Consider the following 17,312-nt stretch of genomic DNA (forward strand, 5'->3'; position numbering starts at 1 on the left):
CAAATGTCGTTAATAGTCAGGATAAGTTGAATAGATGCATTGTATATCCAGAAGTATTTACCTGCAGAGGGAAGCTTTTCAAAGATGTGAATTTTCTCTGCCACCACCCCTGCTTTAAAATGACATTTGTGTGAATCATTTTTTGAACACCTTCTGCCACTTTGATGCAACGCTGCATTTGAAAGTCTACTTATTTTGCTTTTTCCAGCCGCCTGCAAAGACCACCGCAAGGCTTTGGAGGTGTCCCAGAACTCGGACGAAATGGGGCTGATTCTTGGCGTATGTGTCGGTGGCCTGGTGGTGCTTATTCTCCTGCTGGGTGCTGTCATTATAATCATTAAGAAAGGGTAAAGAATCTTGATTTGTTAAAAAAAAGACTGTTTCATTCATTGTTTTTTTTTAATTATTGCTGTTATTTTGAGTGTTAGGAATCCCGTGAGGGAGGTTACTTTTTGTTTGGCACACATCGCTTTCATTGCTTTCACCCCTTCCGCTCTATCGAAAGGACCAATAATTCTCATCTGCGTAGCTCATTTCAGTACGTGAAGTATTTAATTAACGGCTGATGCAATTCAATTAGCTACTCAATTACACACACCAAGCACAAGACCGAAGCATAAATGAGAAAGTAATTGGGAGGGAAAAGGTGTGCTTTTAGAGACTATTAGCCAGTCAACCTTAAGGCCTCCAGAAGAATTATCCAGCCGTTTCCTCTGCAAGCCTTTAGTAACTTAACTTCTCTTAAGATTATATACAGTGCAACCAACATTGTAAAAAAACACAACAACATAATAAAAAAGTAACTAAATTTTACCATTTCAGAATCAAACGGGCAGCCATATTTACATACCAGGGATGTCCCCATACTGACTTTTAGACTTCGGATCCTGATTCTTCTCAAGACAAGTTTTGCCGATACCGAACTAATGCCCATATTTTTAGACTGGTAAAAATACCGCAAAATATTATGTGCTCAACTAGCCTACGCTACAAGTTTTTGGGAGGAACCCCCAAAAAAACCTATGCAAGCTTGGTTAGAACATGCAAACTCCACGCAGAAAGGTACGGACCTAGGATCAAAACCTCAATCTCAAAACTGTGAGGCCGACATGCTGTCCACTCGCACACTAAAGTTACCCAAAAATAAATGAGAATGTAATAATGACACAAAAAACAAGTCCACATATTGTGATGTGTTCAAAGAAATATTCACAAGCAAAGAGGAGGCTGTCTGATGTGCAAAGTAGTTCGTTCCATAATTTTGGAGCGGTAACAGCAAGGGGTTGCTCCCCTCTGAGTTTCTTTCCAGTTTTAGGCACAGAGTCATAAGTAGCTGAACAGCTTAGGAGGGAGTGTGCACGATTTCATAACAGTGAAGAAGCTCCGAGAGGTAAAGCAGTGTATTTAGTGATTCAAAATCTAATAAACTATTTAAAATGGATCCGAGAGAGCACCAGAAGCCACTGTAATGAGAAAAACATCCTCAATTTTAGCTTTCCAGTTAAGACGGCCAGTAGCATGCTGCACGATTTTCAACCAGTAAATGGACTGACGCAGTATTTGCTGAGTGGTGTCAAAGAATACATTCTGAAAGTAATTTCAGCTCAGAATCAAAGTACCCAAGAAAGTATCCGGAATCCAGCATGACATTCTTGTCTATGCTATAAAATAACAACCCTTCTATGCTTCTTGCTAGGAAATTTCAGACCTAGGTAGGCGCTTTTGTATCATCCAAAAATATTGAGCAAAAATATGCAAGAATTTCTATTAGACTAGAAAAACAAAAATGACTCGCAATGCTGGCGCAGATGGTAAAGCCCATTGATTGAAGGTCGAGGGGCTCTTGATGGTGGTCAGAAAGGCCAGTGAAGCAAATTGTGAGACTGCCGCAGGGCAGCTTTGGCTACCATATATAGGTTCACCACCATCTAATGTGGAGTTAAAGTATAATGCAATGAAAATCAGCTTTGAGTGTTCTGAAAAGGGCATTTTTACTATTATTATTAGAACAGATCCCTGCTAGATACTGCCCGTGAGGAGAGCTGACACAGAAAAAAAAGAAAGCATTTTCTCAATTAAGTGAAGACTAATACCACATTTTCCGTGTGCGGTCGATTGGTCGCCGGTCTTTTGGTTGCCGGTCTTTTGATCGCGGTCTTTTGGTCGCCCCGACCGCGACAACGGGCGACCAAAAGACCGACGACCAAAATACCGGCGACAAAACAAGGTAAAACAACACGGTCTACGCATCAATAAAAGCCAACAATGGCCATGAGCAGTTTCACTGAGCCGACGTGTGAGTGTATAAGAGTTTGTATGTACATGCGTTTTCCCTTTAAGAAGGTACGTCAGTCAGGGTCTTAACAAGTTCTCAAAAAAAAAAGTCTGGGAAATTTGGAGCTTTTCTTTAGCCTAATAATTAATAGGGCATTAATTATGACTAAATAGTAATTCGCAGTTTGTATTTAGGGAATTTGAGCAACGATTTAAATGGTAATTATCAATAACCTTCTGGGCGACCAAAAGATGGGCGACCAAAAGACGGGCGACCAAAAGGCCGGCGACCAAAAGGCGGGCGACCAAAAGATCGGCGACCAAAAGACCGGCGACCAATCGACCGTGTACCACATTTTCTATGATGGTTGTGAAATTATATCACTAGAGGGACAGTTGACTTCAGAGCTTCCACTTTTTTAATGTTAGAAAAGCACAGCAGACAAAATGGGTTAGAAAATCGTATCAAATGGTTGAGTCCCTTGGTCAATATTGAAGACTTTCCATTTTAAATTTCGCACCAATCCGCAAATTAGCTCAGGTTCCCGTGCTAAGCAGCCATGACGTTTCTCTCTTCAGATAATTGATTGCTGAATTTGCTGTGACAGGAAGGCCATGTGGTCTGCTGCTTGATGCATCCCATGAGAGACATATTCTATTTGAAGGGAACACACGCACGTGTTGTGCTCAGCCTTTGTGCGGCAGAATTTGCTCGATAAACCTAAATCCATCACATGGTCACCTGCTCGCGCGGCTGACTTCCTGCTTCTGCTTTTCATTGTAATCAATGCGTTCTGCTTTCAGCTGACATAGTCTTTTTGATACATCTCTTCTTGATTTTGTTTTCCTCTTCTACTTCCTCCTGCACTCTTGCCAGAAGGAACTACTACTCTTTTTATCCGTAAGTGATTATGCCTCTTTTCTTTTCCATTATTTTGTGATCCATCTGACACTTGCTTTTGGCTCTGGCTGTCTATCACACAGCAGGAAGGCATGAAATAATAATTGAGAAGCTCATCCTTCTTTTTTTCTATCATGCTTCATCTCTCCTCTTCTTTATTCATTGATAGGAAACCTGCAAACATGAATAAGACACCTATTACTTACCGCCAGGAGAAGAGCCACATGGGCTCAATGGAGCGCAGTTTTACTGACCAAAGCACCCTGCAAGAGGATGAGCGAATGGCACTCTCCTTTATGGATGCTCACACTTGTGGAAATCGAAGTAAGGAAAAGATTACTTTCAAAAGTTGACTTTTTGTATCGCCAGGTACTCAAAATGTTTTCGCAAAATATACTGTAATTATGGTTTGATCTATTTTAACCTTCAATTTGGACAAGCCATTTGGGATTCTTACCATTTCACTTTCAATTGAGTGCCCTTTATATTGTCAATGGGAAGACAAGGAAAAGATAGATGTGTTTACTTCGCAGTTGTAACCGATATTGGTCAGCTACTCACATTCGTCAACAGCGTCAAATTATCCACTGGTATCTTGTTTTGAGGTGTTACTTTGTAGTAAATAATGCTTGTACAATTAACTTTTTTATTCAAACACTTAGTATTGTGACAATAGGTTTTTAATTGTTTTTCCTGTTTTCATCAAATCCTAAATTGATCACAATGAGCTGTTTAATTTGAGTTTATCTGCTTATCAGTATTGCAAAGTGTTCTGTAATTTTCATCTGTTTTGTGCTCGGCGTGAACGAATGAAAATTTGTGCGTTTAAGTAATTCTAACTTTAGATTACTTTAATTATCTCTTTTATTTAACAGTATTTGGAACTTGGGAAAATTATTGACTCAAAATGTTAATGCAACCATCCAGTTCTTCCTGCTTCATTGGGCCTGTATCTCATTAGTGCGCAATCCTAAATTAGCATCTGCAGCTGTGTGTTAGAATAGCTCAACTGCAAAATGTTTCAAATTCCTGAATTTTATACTGGGTTGTCATCACGTAAGATAGCGCGACATTAACGCTGGCTTATTGCAGGTGATCCACGCAGTTCGGTGAACGAGGCCAGCAGTCTGCTGGGAGGCTCCCCGAGGCACCCGTGCGGCCGAAAAGGCTCCCCCTACCACACGGGGCAGCTGCACCCTGCCGTCCGAGTGGCCGACCTACTCCAGCACATCAACCAGATGAAGACCGCTGAGGGCTACGGCTTTAAACAGGAATATGAGGTGAGCTATTGTCATTTTCCCTCATGCTCGCTGGCGTGCTATCTGACAAAGGGAATTTCATGACTAAATTACTCAGCGGACTATTCAAATGTAAATTCCACAGCACAGCATGCGTGTAATTTAAGTGGGTGTGCAGTGTCATACATTAAATGTTGTATGATGAAATACTACATGAAGACAAAACATCCCTGGGAATGGGTGAGTGGAGTTCGGTGGGAGTTTAAAACAGAGGCAACCATGCTTTAGTACAGAACGTATCAGTGTGTCTTGATTGTAAAAGATTTTCAAGCGCAACACTCCTAGATCCTAAATAATCCATCATGTGCTTGAAAGAGGACACTGTGTTTTCTGAAACCATGGAGCAGTTCTAGATTAGGTAAGGTGTGAAGTGTGTCTTTAACTTCAGGGTGTAACAGCATCAAGTATGAAATCAGGAGAGTAATGCACACCCCGCAAATAAGAGCACTTTGGCTTGCTCCACTCCTATAGGTAGATGTGTAATTTCTATATGCTGTAAATAAGCGACTAACTTGGCAAACGAGCTTGATGTTCATATTGAGCGGAAAGTATGGAAAGGCGTCACTCCACCTCTGACAGCATCCATTTGTACAGCCCACTGAAATCAATTATTACTGTTAAAAGGTGTCTGGATCACACTAAGTTTGAAGCTATGAATCAATCATTCAGGCATGTGTCGGATGAACAAGTGTTGTGGGGGAAGATTGATGAGGTTAAATGTCTCAGTAGATGTTATATTCTCTCTTAATAAAAGACAAGCACATAATGCTTTTTCTGCAAGAATTGGTCTGTACTATAGATCCCACTTCAAAAGAATGTTGTTTATGATGAAAATTATCCAGTCCAAGGTCTACTGCCATTCTGTACTATACAGGCTGTCATCATTGAAATTATTTTCTTGTTGAAATGGCCTTGAGAAGCTTTCGTCACAACAGTATTGTAGTGTCTAGACTCTAGAGCTTCTGCCTTCGAATAATCTTATTGAATTTAAGGTCTGTGTGACGTTTGCATTACTGTTACATGAGCAGGAATGCTCTTAGCCCTGTTTTAGCCAGACAATGTGATTTGATTCAATTCAATTGCTTTAATCTCTGACGGCCCGGCGGATGATTGGTTAGCACGTCGGCCTCACAGTTCTGGGGTCCTGGGTTTGATCCCAGGTCAGTCTTCCCGTGTGGAGTTTGCCTGTTCTCCCTGGGCTTGCGTGGTTTTTCCTTGGGTTCCCCGGTTTCAAAAACATGCCAAGAACGTGCATGGTAGGCTGGTTGAACACTCTAAATTGCCCCAAGGTTTAAGTCAGTTCTGGTTGAATCCTGCCTGTCAACCTCAGTTAGCTGGGATTGACTTCTATTTGTCTGTGACCTGGAACAACTAAGAAATAGAAAATTTAGAGGATGTTCTTCTGACAACAGAAGACTGATAGTGTTCCTTTATCACCCTACCATTGCACTGAATCTCAGAGTTAATCTAGATCACATCAGCTGGTTCCCTCTGAATATAGAACTCAAATTTGATTCATGAGTAATAGAATTATCATGGATTTACATGTACACCTGTAGGATCTAATAGGATCTGATGCAAAAGCTTTATAAAACATGTTTGTTGAATGGAAATCTTATTTATGTGATTTTACCATCTTATTATTATTATTTATTAGGGGGGATAAATTCATTTGGAAGAGCTGCGTCAATAATAACCTCTAATTTTGCATTCAATTAATTGATATTAATTCTACTGGCAAAAAAATCTGGGTGTCCCCTCCCTGCTACCAGAGGTTGGCTGGCATCAATGAATGAATGAATGAATATTCATTCTCCAAAAACAACATTTAAAATATTGTATTTGGTTCCCTCACTTTTACATCTCAAATTGTTTGTGTTGTCTGCAGCCAGATTACGCTATAGCGAGTATAAAATTGCAAATGTCCTCAATTTGTCATTGTCAATGGGATTAATTTGAATAGACGTGGCAATTATAAATGTATGTAGCATGTCAGCATACCTTCCAGTGAATAATAGACACGTTGGCAACAGGGAATGTTATTTTTCTGCTAATAGCTGCTTACCTTTACTGACGCCAGTGGTAAGATTCAGGAAATGAACGGTGAACTCACTCCCTGAGGAAAAACCTGTCGCTGTCACCCATTGCTTGTTTCATTGTTTAAAAAAGTGAGCAGACACCTTGTGTCGCTATTTCTTTTTGTCCCCCCCCACCTCAAAGCTTGTGGACTCATTAAACTGTCCCTCATGGGAAAAACACAATCCACCCGGAACAAAATCAATACACAGCTCCTTGCGAGAGAATGTGTTTTGATGAAGTGTCTCTCATCCGAGGAAATTGATGACGACTATCATATTACACCTCCCTCGCAGGTGTAAGCTTTTTATTTCCCCAAGGAATACCTGTGTTCTGTAAAAACACTGATCAATAATTTGCAGTGAGTTGTAACAGAGCTCATTCATGTGGCACTTGCTGTCCCTATATTTGTTTTCTCACCACACAAACTTCAACGTCAACACCTCTCCAGTGTCAATTTGCCGGGGATCTTGAGAAGTTTATTACAGCCGTGGGCCTCTCTATGTTGAGGTCAGGGAGGATGATGAACTCCTGTAGTCAACATGTACTTGTAGCAAAGGTTACCTTTGAATCAGAACACTTACATTTGGAGCAAAACAACAAAACAGCACTATCATGCTGGTAAACCTACCAAGAAAAGTCTGAATTTAGGAAAGCGAAGAGACTTATTTGACTTGGTTCTCACTGCTTTCATCTTGTTTTGCCTATTTTAATTGATCCTCTAAACCAACCCATCCCACAGAAAGCTAACAGTGAGGCTTTCTAATCAATCTTCTACAGGCTTGTATTGCTTTACTTTCTTTCAATATTGTAAGGTACCCTCGCTCTTCCCCCCCCTTTGTTTTTCTTCTCTCTGCTCGTCTCGAGACAGCCGAGAAGCGATGAGAGCAGAGCAGCAAAGAGCTGCAAGGTCTGGCATCAAAATTTAAGAGGACGTGGAAAAGCAGTAGAGATGTACAAATGTAAAGAGTTGGAAGGTAAAGGGAAGGAGGAATTGAAAGAAAGGCGGCACATGGAACAAGTGAGGAGGAGGGTGTAATCCGACGCCGGATTTGGCGGGTTCTTGGCTCTCTTGTGGGGAGAACTGCATTGTAATCCCCTGCTCAGCATGCAGACTTTGGCAGAGTTTCATCGAATTTCCCCAGTGGCTAAAACCGCGGGGGGTATGCCAGTCTTGAAATATGCATGTGTGTTTGTGTGCAGACGTCTGTTTGGGCTATTTGTGGAACTAATTTCAACCCCCACAGTGGACCCTTGACAGAAGTTTAGGGTGACTTTTCTGAGTGAAATGGTTTGGTAATAGTTTGCTTGTTCGTGTGTTGCAAAAGGTTTTAGCAGTAAGCCACGTACTTTAAAAGTATTGTTGATGCTTGAAAAGTTTTGAACTTTTAAAGGATGATTCTTCCAGATCAGTGATGAATTACTATATATCATAATTGTATTTTCTCTGATTAGATAATCATCTTTTGATAAAGGGTTTTATAGAAAAAATACCCAACTATTTCATTCTATTACTAAAATTATCTAAACTTGATGCTATCTATTCTTCCAAAGCTTAAAGTGACTATTGTATTATATGGGCTTTCAAGTTTTGAAGAGAGATTTTACTGGTGACAGCAGGGATTTGGTTGAGATAGGGATGGATGTCAAATTCAAATACAAGAATTAACATTTGTAGACATTTCCTGGGTAAGATAAAACGAAATGAAGTTCACACAAACACCCAAATGTGATTTTATTTGATTCATTCTATATGTATTGTGGTGGGGGGGGGAAATTCATACCATTGGGCCACCTGATGGTTCAGTGATTCTTTCACCGGACTTCGGTGCAGGCAGTGTGGGTTCGATTCCCACTCGGTGGTTGTGTGATTGCGGGTGCGAATGGTTATCTGTCTTGATGTGTGCCCTACGACTGACTGGCGACCTGTCTAGTGTGTAGTCCGCCTTTCACCCAAAGTCTGCAAGGACAGGCTCCAGGATAAGCAAACAAAACACTTAGCACAAGAACCACTCTGCCGCCTGGTCGTCAAATCCTTTTTCTCATCTTATTATTCGATCAAATATCTCTCATGCTTCCTATCAAGCAGGTGCATCACACTATAGGTTTCAAGAATGTGTGTGCGCCTGTCTCTGAGTCCTTTTGTCCGACTTTATTCTGAAACCTTAGGCGACTGGTCAACAATTGCCTCAATATCAGTTAAAGTATTATACAAATAAGAGGATTCAAAGAATTCTGATCAGGCCAAAGGGTTTTTATTGTACTGTATAGAACACATAAAAATCTATCTGGAACCAATGGACAGTAGGAAGACACTATAGAATAGGTAGAAACAAAGAATTCTTTGAAATAAACAATGAGCTTCATTTATTCTAAGTAAAATCCTTTTTTGGAGGTAGCAGCTAAGTGTACAACCAAAAGATTTGTGAAAACAGAAGCTTCGTGAGACTCAAAAGATACATTGATACAATGCTCTGAGCTCAGTTCTTTTGAATTTTATTCCTCGCATGTAACATCAAACCTCCCCACAGAACCAAACCGTTCTTGAAGTAAGCTTTTTCTGTGCATAACAGGGGTTAATTCTGAGAGTTCTTCAAATATGCCTTACTTTTGTTCTCTCCGTAGAGCTTCTTTGACGGCTGGGATTGCACTAAGAAGAAAGACAAAACCAAAGGGAGACATGATACCTTACTGGGATGTAAGTCAAGATTCGGAAGAACATGCTGTATAAAACTTATTTCATATCTCAATTTGATTCTATTTTTTTTTGTCTAACCGTCCCAGATGATCGTCACCGGGTGAAGCTCAACCCTCTCCTGGGAGACCCCAATACCGACTATATCAATGCAAACTATATTGACGTAAGTTTTCTTCTCCTTGACGTTTCCTCTTTGGAGATTATTAGAGTAAACACCCTAGTGAGGCTCTCACTCAATATATCCAGTAAGCCAATCAGTCAGGTGGTCCGCTTTTACCTGGAAGCTTTCACCCAATCAAACAACTTGCGTCATGCTTGTCATCTGCTGCAAAACACTGATGAGCTAGGCAAAGTCGGCTATCCGTTTTATTAAAATTGGAGAATAAAGGCATTTAATACCTTGGAGAGGAGATGAACCTTTTTGTAGGATGACACTAATCCTTCTAAATGAAATCGACTTGATGTCATTTAAACTCTAGTGGAGCGTAGGTGGAATGGTGTGGTGGAGATGGCAGATTAAGTATTGTGGATGGTTCAATATCCTTTTCCTTGGTCATTTCGAGTGTTTTCTACTCATGATGTACCATTGCAGTTCTCACTTCTAATAAGAAATCCTGTAAGTAAACCAATTCCATTCCAGTTCTACTGACAACCATGCAAATTTGTTTCAGAAAGGCAGGATTCACCAATAGACAAGCTTTATGAAAAAGAGCTACAACTTGTTGGGAACAAAAATCAGCCTGCATTAAAAAATAAAATAGAATACGTATCTCACAGTTAAAGATGGAGGTACACCAGATGCTTGTACCTGCTCTGAATTTTGTGAGTTATGTCAAGAGAAGTGTGGAAATCTGATATGGATTCTTTGTCTCGCAAGATTTATTTCACACGCTTCGTAGTCGGACTCAATATGGTGCCACTGTGGTAAGCCGAGGTAGAACGATCTTATGCTGGATGACTGAAAGCAGAAACCCCTTTCTGTCAAAGTCTTTCTGGCGAATTGACGTAAAAGCACATTTCTCACTAAGATAAACGTTTTAGGCACTTAGGTCTCCTTTGGTTGGATTAACCTTTTATGACAAATCAAATCAAGTAACAGCAGTAGGCTTAACACTGCACCTTTTTTCCCTCTGGAATGACGGCTGGTGATGAGAAGCATTCGTACAGTTTAATGTTGAAAGCGTATTACCATCTTGACTACTAACTGTGCTTTTGGACTTAGAGGACGTTGTCTCAGGCTATTGAAAATTCCGTTATCTGTCAAGACTAACACATCAGGATGAAAAGCATCTGTGGATAAGCGCGTTTTCATTGGGACCAAGCCTGATTGAAAAAGCAAACTCTAAATAATTAACAATAAATATCTATATAGATCAAATCTTAAATATTAGATCCACAAACGCAAGATTGTTGTGCACTCAATATTTCAGGACAGTAAACAGTTCTCAATTAAGCATGGACAGCATCTGTATGTACATCACAATGTTCTGATAGTAATGGGAAAAAATGCTGTACAGATCTTAGTCCAGTTTAAAAAAAAAAAAAAAACCTTTGACTACATCGATGGTGTACTTGGGTGGAAAAATCTGCTGCGGGTCCAATATGGCATTATATGGTTTTAGTAATGCTCTGCTGAGTCGTTAAATGTATATCTTTTACTGGTTTGATGTTCTTTTCAGTACCGTCCCCAAAACATCTGCTATTATGTCAATTCACAAACGCTTAACATTAAGAACGCGGTGTTCTACCGTATTTGTAGTGATTATGTAACCGTTTTTAATATGGAAGAACATTGCTTCATAATTCATGTTCATTTTTTTGCTTTCAAAACAGATTGGAAAAGGAGCATTCTGTTTTTCCCACTTTCTTTCTCATTTGTTGCTTGAGACCTTGCTTCCTCCGATTGGCTTTGCTTAAGTAAGAGGGACAGTTGGATGCATATGTCTGACAAAAGACGAGAAAGCATGGCGCTACGTCTGTTGCTGCGTTACATTTAATCGAACCAATACATTATCATTTTTATTTCATGACACATTCATGATATCAGTGTATCTAATGAAAAACTTATCCAAGTACATCAGTGGAGTTTCAACTAATAAATACGTCATAAAAGGTAGTAAATAAAATTGTGCAAACTAACAATATGTAACCGTGACAACTTTTCATTTTAGCCTTCAATTGGGGACATTTTCTGCTCCATAGCTTTGAACTAGCATTTTTTTGCCTGTCATTTTGAGGGAGGAGTGTATTTAACGAGATTATCATATTTTGAAGGCTTGTTCGAGGTTGACACTCGTACCAGATGTTTGTTTGGGTGATTTCAACATTATTGCCACCTTTTACGTATTGGACAGATTTGGATGTTTTTTTTTCCTTTGTTTTAAATGGAAAAACAAAGAAAGATCAAGTATAGTATTTGAAATTGCCCAGCTATTGTCTTAACAGATTTGTTCATTGCAAAAAATAATAATAAAATTATTTACTATTTCAGGACAAATTTCCATGTTTTTCAAAATTTGGGGGTCTTTTTGTTTCCTCCAAACAATCAATTTTTGTCATTTTCAGCAACATAGAGACTGCAAATTTTATTTGAATACATTTGGGGCAAAATTGAATAGAACACCACTCCAAATGTGACTTAAAGCCATAAAGGTAGGGATTTTTTTCACTTTACATGCTAATTCCATCCGTGTATGCTGACAAGTCTGTGCTATTCCAACACGTCAAAACATGATTATCTGTCCAAGAGTTTTTCCATGGCAAAATACATACTAGATGGATAGCATCCACTCTTACGGCTCGACCCACGTGACTTTTCATAATCACATACACGCACACCTTTCCACCTGTCTGTAAAGCAAGCTGTCTACCAAAAAGCTTGTTTCATTAACTAGCATATATGTCTTCTTTTTCTACTCCCCTCCCCATTTCCTCAACCTTGCACCCCTGTAGATTCGGATTAACAGGGAAGTAAGTACTTCACCGCTTGTTCTTCTGCCTGTCTTCGCTCGCTTTCTCCCTCTTTTCTCCCCCTCACTCCTCTTTCCATGCTACTCTATCCACAAATACTCAATGTCTTTAAGGATTGTGTTCATTTGACATGGGAATGAAACAAAAATCCAATCATTAATGATTCGAAATGAACGGAAGCGCCCGTGTCCTCTTAGCATCGAGGACCCCGCTGCCTTTGTTAGTCCTCTTAAGTCACCCAGGAAGGAAGTTTAGTTGCCATGGTGATCATCTCGACAGAGGAAAGCAAAGCGTCTGTGCTGAATAGGTTGGCAGGGGCAAGAGGAATTGTGGATAGCAGGCCTGGTCATCCATTTCCATTTTCAACATATTTGCAAGACAGTGTTGTGTTTATTTTACCCTTATTTATCCGGTTCGGACAATTTAGAACACACTATGCCGAAAAGGCTTTTACGGCAACCTGTTTCCCAAATATCCAATAGATCTTTTGAACATTTAGTTCTTAGAGTTGCTCCGACCTATCTAACTAACCCAAAAGATATTCAGTTCATATGTATGCGTTCGCTTTATCTCCTCAATAGAACTGATGTTTCCAGAGCGCAAAAGTGTGTTTCTCCTTGCAAATGTAGATAAACGGCGTCGTCTTTACAATAGGAAGCTCGCTCATTCTCCGTGTCCATGCTTTAAACTCCCACAGGTAATGTTTTGTTGTGTTTATTTCTCTCAAGGCTGTGAAGGTGCCTTCATTGTTAATCACTGTCTAGCTCATCCCTTACCATTCAAAAAAATGTATGCCATCTATATACGTAAGGCTCTTGTAGACCTTTGGCATAAAGGATCTGAAGAATATATTTTTCCGAGAAAAACCTGAATTCAATGATTTTCTGAAACTATGTAAGATTCCTTTTGAAGAGACCTTATTTGTGGCACAAGGGGATGAATGCTGGAAAAGGTTAGGGCTATGTTGTTCAGATTATTATTTCTGTTGGAACCCTCTAATGCATTTAAGATTAAATGCTTGGTTGGAATGCAACTACATTCGTGGACAAAAGTTGGGTTTCCTAAACTTTGCAGCTTCATTCATTTTATTGCTTTCTAATTTTATTGTCTACTTTTTTAAATGTCTCATGTATAGGACTCATGCACCCATTGTATTATATGCACTCTCATAATCACCCTGCAAAACCCAATTTTCTTTTGTACTCACGTGGCCCCCTCATTCCCCCAAACATGGAAGTGTTCATTTGATACTTGGGATTTTCTGTGTTCTTACATTCCGTAATTATCTTTGCATTTATAATAATAATATTTGAACGTTGCAGGAGGATTTGGAAAATTCAACCCTATAATGAGTTTGTTGATATCCCCTTGCATCCAAACAATGCAACAAGTTTTGTTATTATAGAGTTTCTCGGAGTACATTTCCCATTGAATCTTATTATATTATAACCAGCGCACACTTTTTTTCACAACTCTGAGGTACTAGTAAAGTTTGAAAAGTGGTAATGTTCTTAATTTTTCTGCTGAACCAAAACTATACTAATTTAAACAGGTAATTGTGGTTATTCCCCTAAACACTAGTACGCTTGAGAGACATTCTATTAAAACCACAGTTTTGCAAATAATTACTTTTTCTCATCAAAAGCCAGGTTTTATTTCATCAGAAAGATAGTTTCAACTTACTTTAAATGTATAGAAATTTTGTTTTGTTTTTCCAGTAAGGAAATGAAAACCCTTTCAATTTTTTTTTTATTTATCAATGTAGTTATTTTGATGCAGCAAAGTTAGTTGAACAAATCTGGGACTGGAAATTTAAAGAAACATTCAAAAGACATTTCAAATGAGAAATTTTGTGGACCATTTTCAAATCTTTAATTTACATATCATTTTTAAAAATGTATATTGCATTATTGCGTTGAAACCCATTGTGGATAATACGGTGAACGCCTGCATATTCAGGACCTGCAGATTTGGGGATTCGTTGCAATAGACATATTTTATTTGGAGTGATGGAAAATCATTCTTGGCTGCTTTATCCAACTTATTCAACAATTTTGGGTGTTAAAGACAAAAAGGAAAAATGGGTTTTAACTATTTACAGATTTTCACAATTCACAGTCAGGCTTTGCCGCTATTTCCTGTGCCCAGAGCCAAGGTCCACCGTTTATCCCTCTCGGCATCTGTTATTTTGAATTTTAATTCAAAAACCCAACTTCTCAGAATGGAGTAAAAATTCCAGCATGCTGTTTGAAGGGACTTGAGGGACGTTTATGCTTTTCCGTCTAGACTTATCTGCATATTTGCAGATTTCTAGTCCATTCACATTACTTGCTTTTAATTACAAAATTATTGTTCATTGATCAGCGCCTCTAAATTTTGTGCTTTTTAGAATTTAAATTGGATACATTTTTGATGAACAGCAGTGGCCATTTCTAATCATTTTCATACATCTCCATGAAAAGTTTCCCACTAAGAATGACTGTAATTTTTGTAACTCGATGACAAAATACAATGTTAGCAGAAAAATGCAAGTTTAGTTTTCTTGATATTTCTTTTGTCGGTATCCAGGTATTATTCATTTATTCTGCCCAACTTCCCTGGGAATAAACCTTGCTGAAGGAATCACATTTTGACAGATTTATTGGCATTTTCCCATGATAGGGACATGAGGGAACGTGTGGCTCCTTGTGGATGTTATGAGTGCAAAGACTCACGAGTCAGCAGTAGGTCAGAATGCACTAAAACACAACAGAGCACTGTCGGGGAGCGGGTGAAATGATGAGAGGGAAAGACTGAGACACACAGCTGTGTGTGAGACAGATGGCTTACTCAGCATGTCATCCCTCTTTTCTTTTTTAGGGCTACCATCGATCCAACCACTTCATCGCCTCTCAGGGTGAGTGTCCTCGTATCGTGCATTTGTGTGTGTGTGCGAGCGTGGTGTTTATGGGTGAGCTAGGGTTTAATAAATGAAGGATTATGTAGCCAATGAACCCACTCATGCACAGACACATTCAAAGGTGTTATTGTGCCTGGATTGTTAGGGTTGTTTAATTAATCATGAAGAGGAAGCAGTTAATGAATGCATTAGTCGGTTCTGCCTATTCTCGTAGGCAACGTGGAATCTCTATTATTGCAAAGAGAACATGTAGTAGTTGATCCATATCATTTCCCGGGAACTTTGAGGACTATGAGCATTTGAAATTTCGCTCCACTGACTCCAAATTGTTCAGAGGAGTGTCAGCTCCTTGGCAGCTGCTGTCATTAAGTCACTCAAGATCGCTTTTTCACAGAGATGAATCTAGCATTCAAGAAGGAAAAAGAATGCCAATCGGCTTTCTTTCTGACACCCTTGATGTTCTAAAGTTGCTCCTTGCTCCTTTAAATGTCTCAAAGTTGATTGATGGTCCACCAGCCTTTTATCATCATCATCTACTATTGTTCTGTCACCTCTCACCTTTTTTCTGTACCCGGAAAGTTCTCCTATACAGCTTTATTAACAGTGCAATCTTCAGAGATCCTGCCATCAGAAGAGGACACTAAGGTCCCAATAATAGGGGAGCTCTCAAAGTAGCAAGCTCCTTCATTGAGATGACAGCTGTTTGATTATGTTCTTTATTCCTTCACTCTTTCTTCCAGGACCCAAGCAAGAGACACTATATGATTTCTGGAGGATGGTGTGGCAGGAAAATTGTTTCAGCATTGTCATGATTACCAAACTGGTGGAAGTTGGCAGGGTAAGAAATCGAGATGTGCTCCATTCCCCCCTCTTATCTCAACATAGAAGTTGGATAGATTGTGCTTATGTAAGAATAAACTGTATTTATGACCATGTGCAGGCTGGTGAGTAACCCATGCAACCATAGGAGTCCACCACCATCCATTTTGATTGTATTTTGGGCTATTTCAAAAGGGATTTGAGTCACTCAATGGCAATACAGTTATGGTCGGATATAATAAAACTTGCTAGCCATCCCAGTTAAACACACACTCGTATGTTTATTTTTCAAGGTAGGGTGGAATGAAGAACAAGGCCTATAAACTGTTTTGCACAATAATTCTTTTGCAAGGCAACAGTTCACTAGCACCAGAAAAAAATAGCTTGTTCTGCTATGTATGAATGTCCCATTTTCTCCATTAAATTCGAGAACATATTACCTGAATAGATTGTCAAAATCACATCATTTTGGAGTTCAATACTTGCATGCAATTTGGTTTTCCATTTCGGAACTACTCTGAGTGGTCAACAAATAAGCAGTGTATACTTCAGTGGGAAGCCAAATAACACCTCTTTTATATGGTTAGCCTATCGTTGATTATGCTGTTTCAAACATGCTACCAGATGGTATTTCGAGAAAGTATATTACCCGCACGTTTTGGAGCCGCGTGCAAGTATGACGTGGAAATCTGGAATCCAAAAACAGCCACACAATTTGAGCAAACCTACAATCCTTTATTTAAACAAGGGGCTACGACAATGTAAGATGAAGGAATTAGAAAAAGAGATGACAGCAAAAGGTTGATGTGGAGAAACATAGCTTGAATGACATTAAGCAATGAACGGACCACTATGAATGCTAGATGCCAGAAAGTACTTGAGACTGACCAAACATCTCCAAGTTCGGTACTCGATTTTTGCGTCAATTGCTTCATGAGTAAGAGGAAGGTTGATAGTGAAATATATATATATTTTTTATCTCCAGGTGAAATGCTGTAAATACTGGCCGGATGACAGCGAGATGTATGGCGATATCAAAATCACACTGCTAAAAACAGAATCTCTTGCTGATTATACTGTCCGAACATTTGCTTTGGAGCGGGTGAGTACTTGAGCAAAATGTTGTTCTTAAATTGTTGGTGCATGAAATATAGTATTATGCCAATGATGTTATCCGCATCTTCCTACAAAATTCTGAGGTATTGTAGCCAGAATGCTTCAACGATTGAGATGTTAAAAATACAATATACGTACTATGGTGGATTTCTAATTGCACTATGTACTTGTATAAAGGGACCTTGAATACATGACCCTCATGTCACATTCAAGACCTTCCTGAATCCACTGTTTAACTCTTCGATAACGGCAATTTAACAC

At 39.3% G+C, this 17,312-nt stretch overlaps 1 protein-coding gene across 4 annotated transcripts in view; it reads left to right on the forward strand.

The window, feature by feature from the left end:
- LOC144072846 (receptor-type tyrosine-protein phosphatase U) overlaps positions 1-17,312 on the forward strand; it is a 131,766-nt gene that overhangs the window by 97,440 nt on the left and 17,014 nt on the right. The window contains exons 14-23 of one of the 4 annotated variants that reach the window (XM_077598184.1): positions 209-347; positions 3,152-3,175; positions 3,345-3,499; positions 4,268-4,455; positions 9,175-9,247; positions 9,334-9,410; positions 12,200-12,217; positions 15,077-15,113; positions 15,857-15,954; positions 16,921-17,037. In XM_077598184.1, the coding sequence (XP_077454310.1) occupies positions 209-347; positions 3,152-3,175; positions 3,345-3,499; positions 4,268-4,455; positions 9,175-9,247; positions 9,334-9,410; positions 12,200-12,217; positions 15,077-15,113; positions 15,857-15,954; positions 16,921-17,037 (926 nt within the window). The remainder of the gene's footprint in view (positions 1-208; positions 348-3,151; positions 3,176-3,344; positions 3,500-4,267; positions 4,456-9,174; positions 9,248-9,333; positions 9,411-12,199; positions 12,218-15,076; positions 15,114-15,856; positions 15,955-16,920; positions 17,038-17,312) is intronic. The other 3 variants (XM_077598185.1, XM_077598186.1, XM_077598187.1) reach the window with 3 other exon arrangements.

Source organism: Stigmatopora argus, chromosome 4 (assembly GCF_051989625.1).
Source record: "Stigmatopora argus isolate UIUO_Sarg chromosome 4, RoL_Sarg_1.0, whole genome shotgun sequence".
NCBI lineage: Eukaryota > Metazoa > Chordata > Actinopteri > Syngnathiformes > Syngnathidae > Stigmatopora > Stigmatopora argus.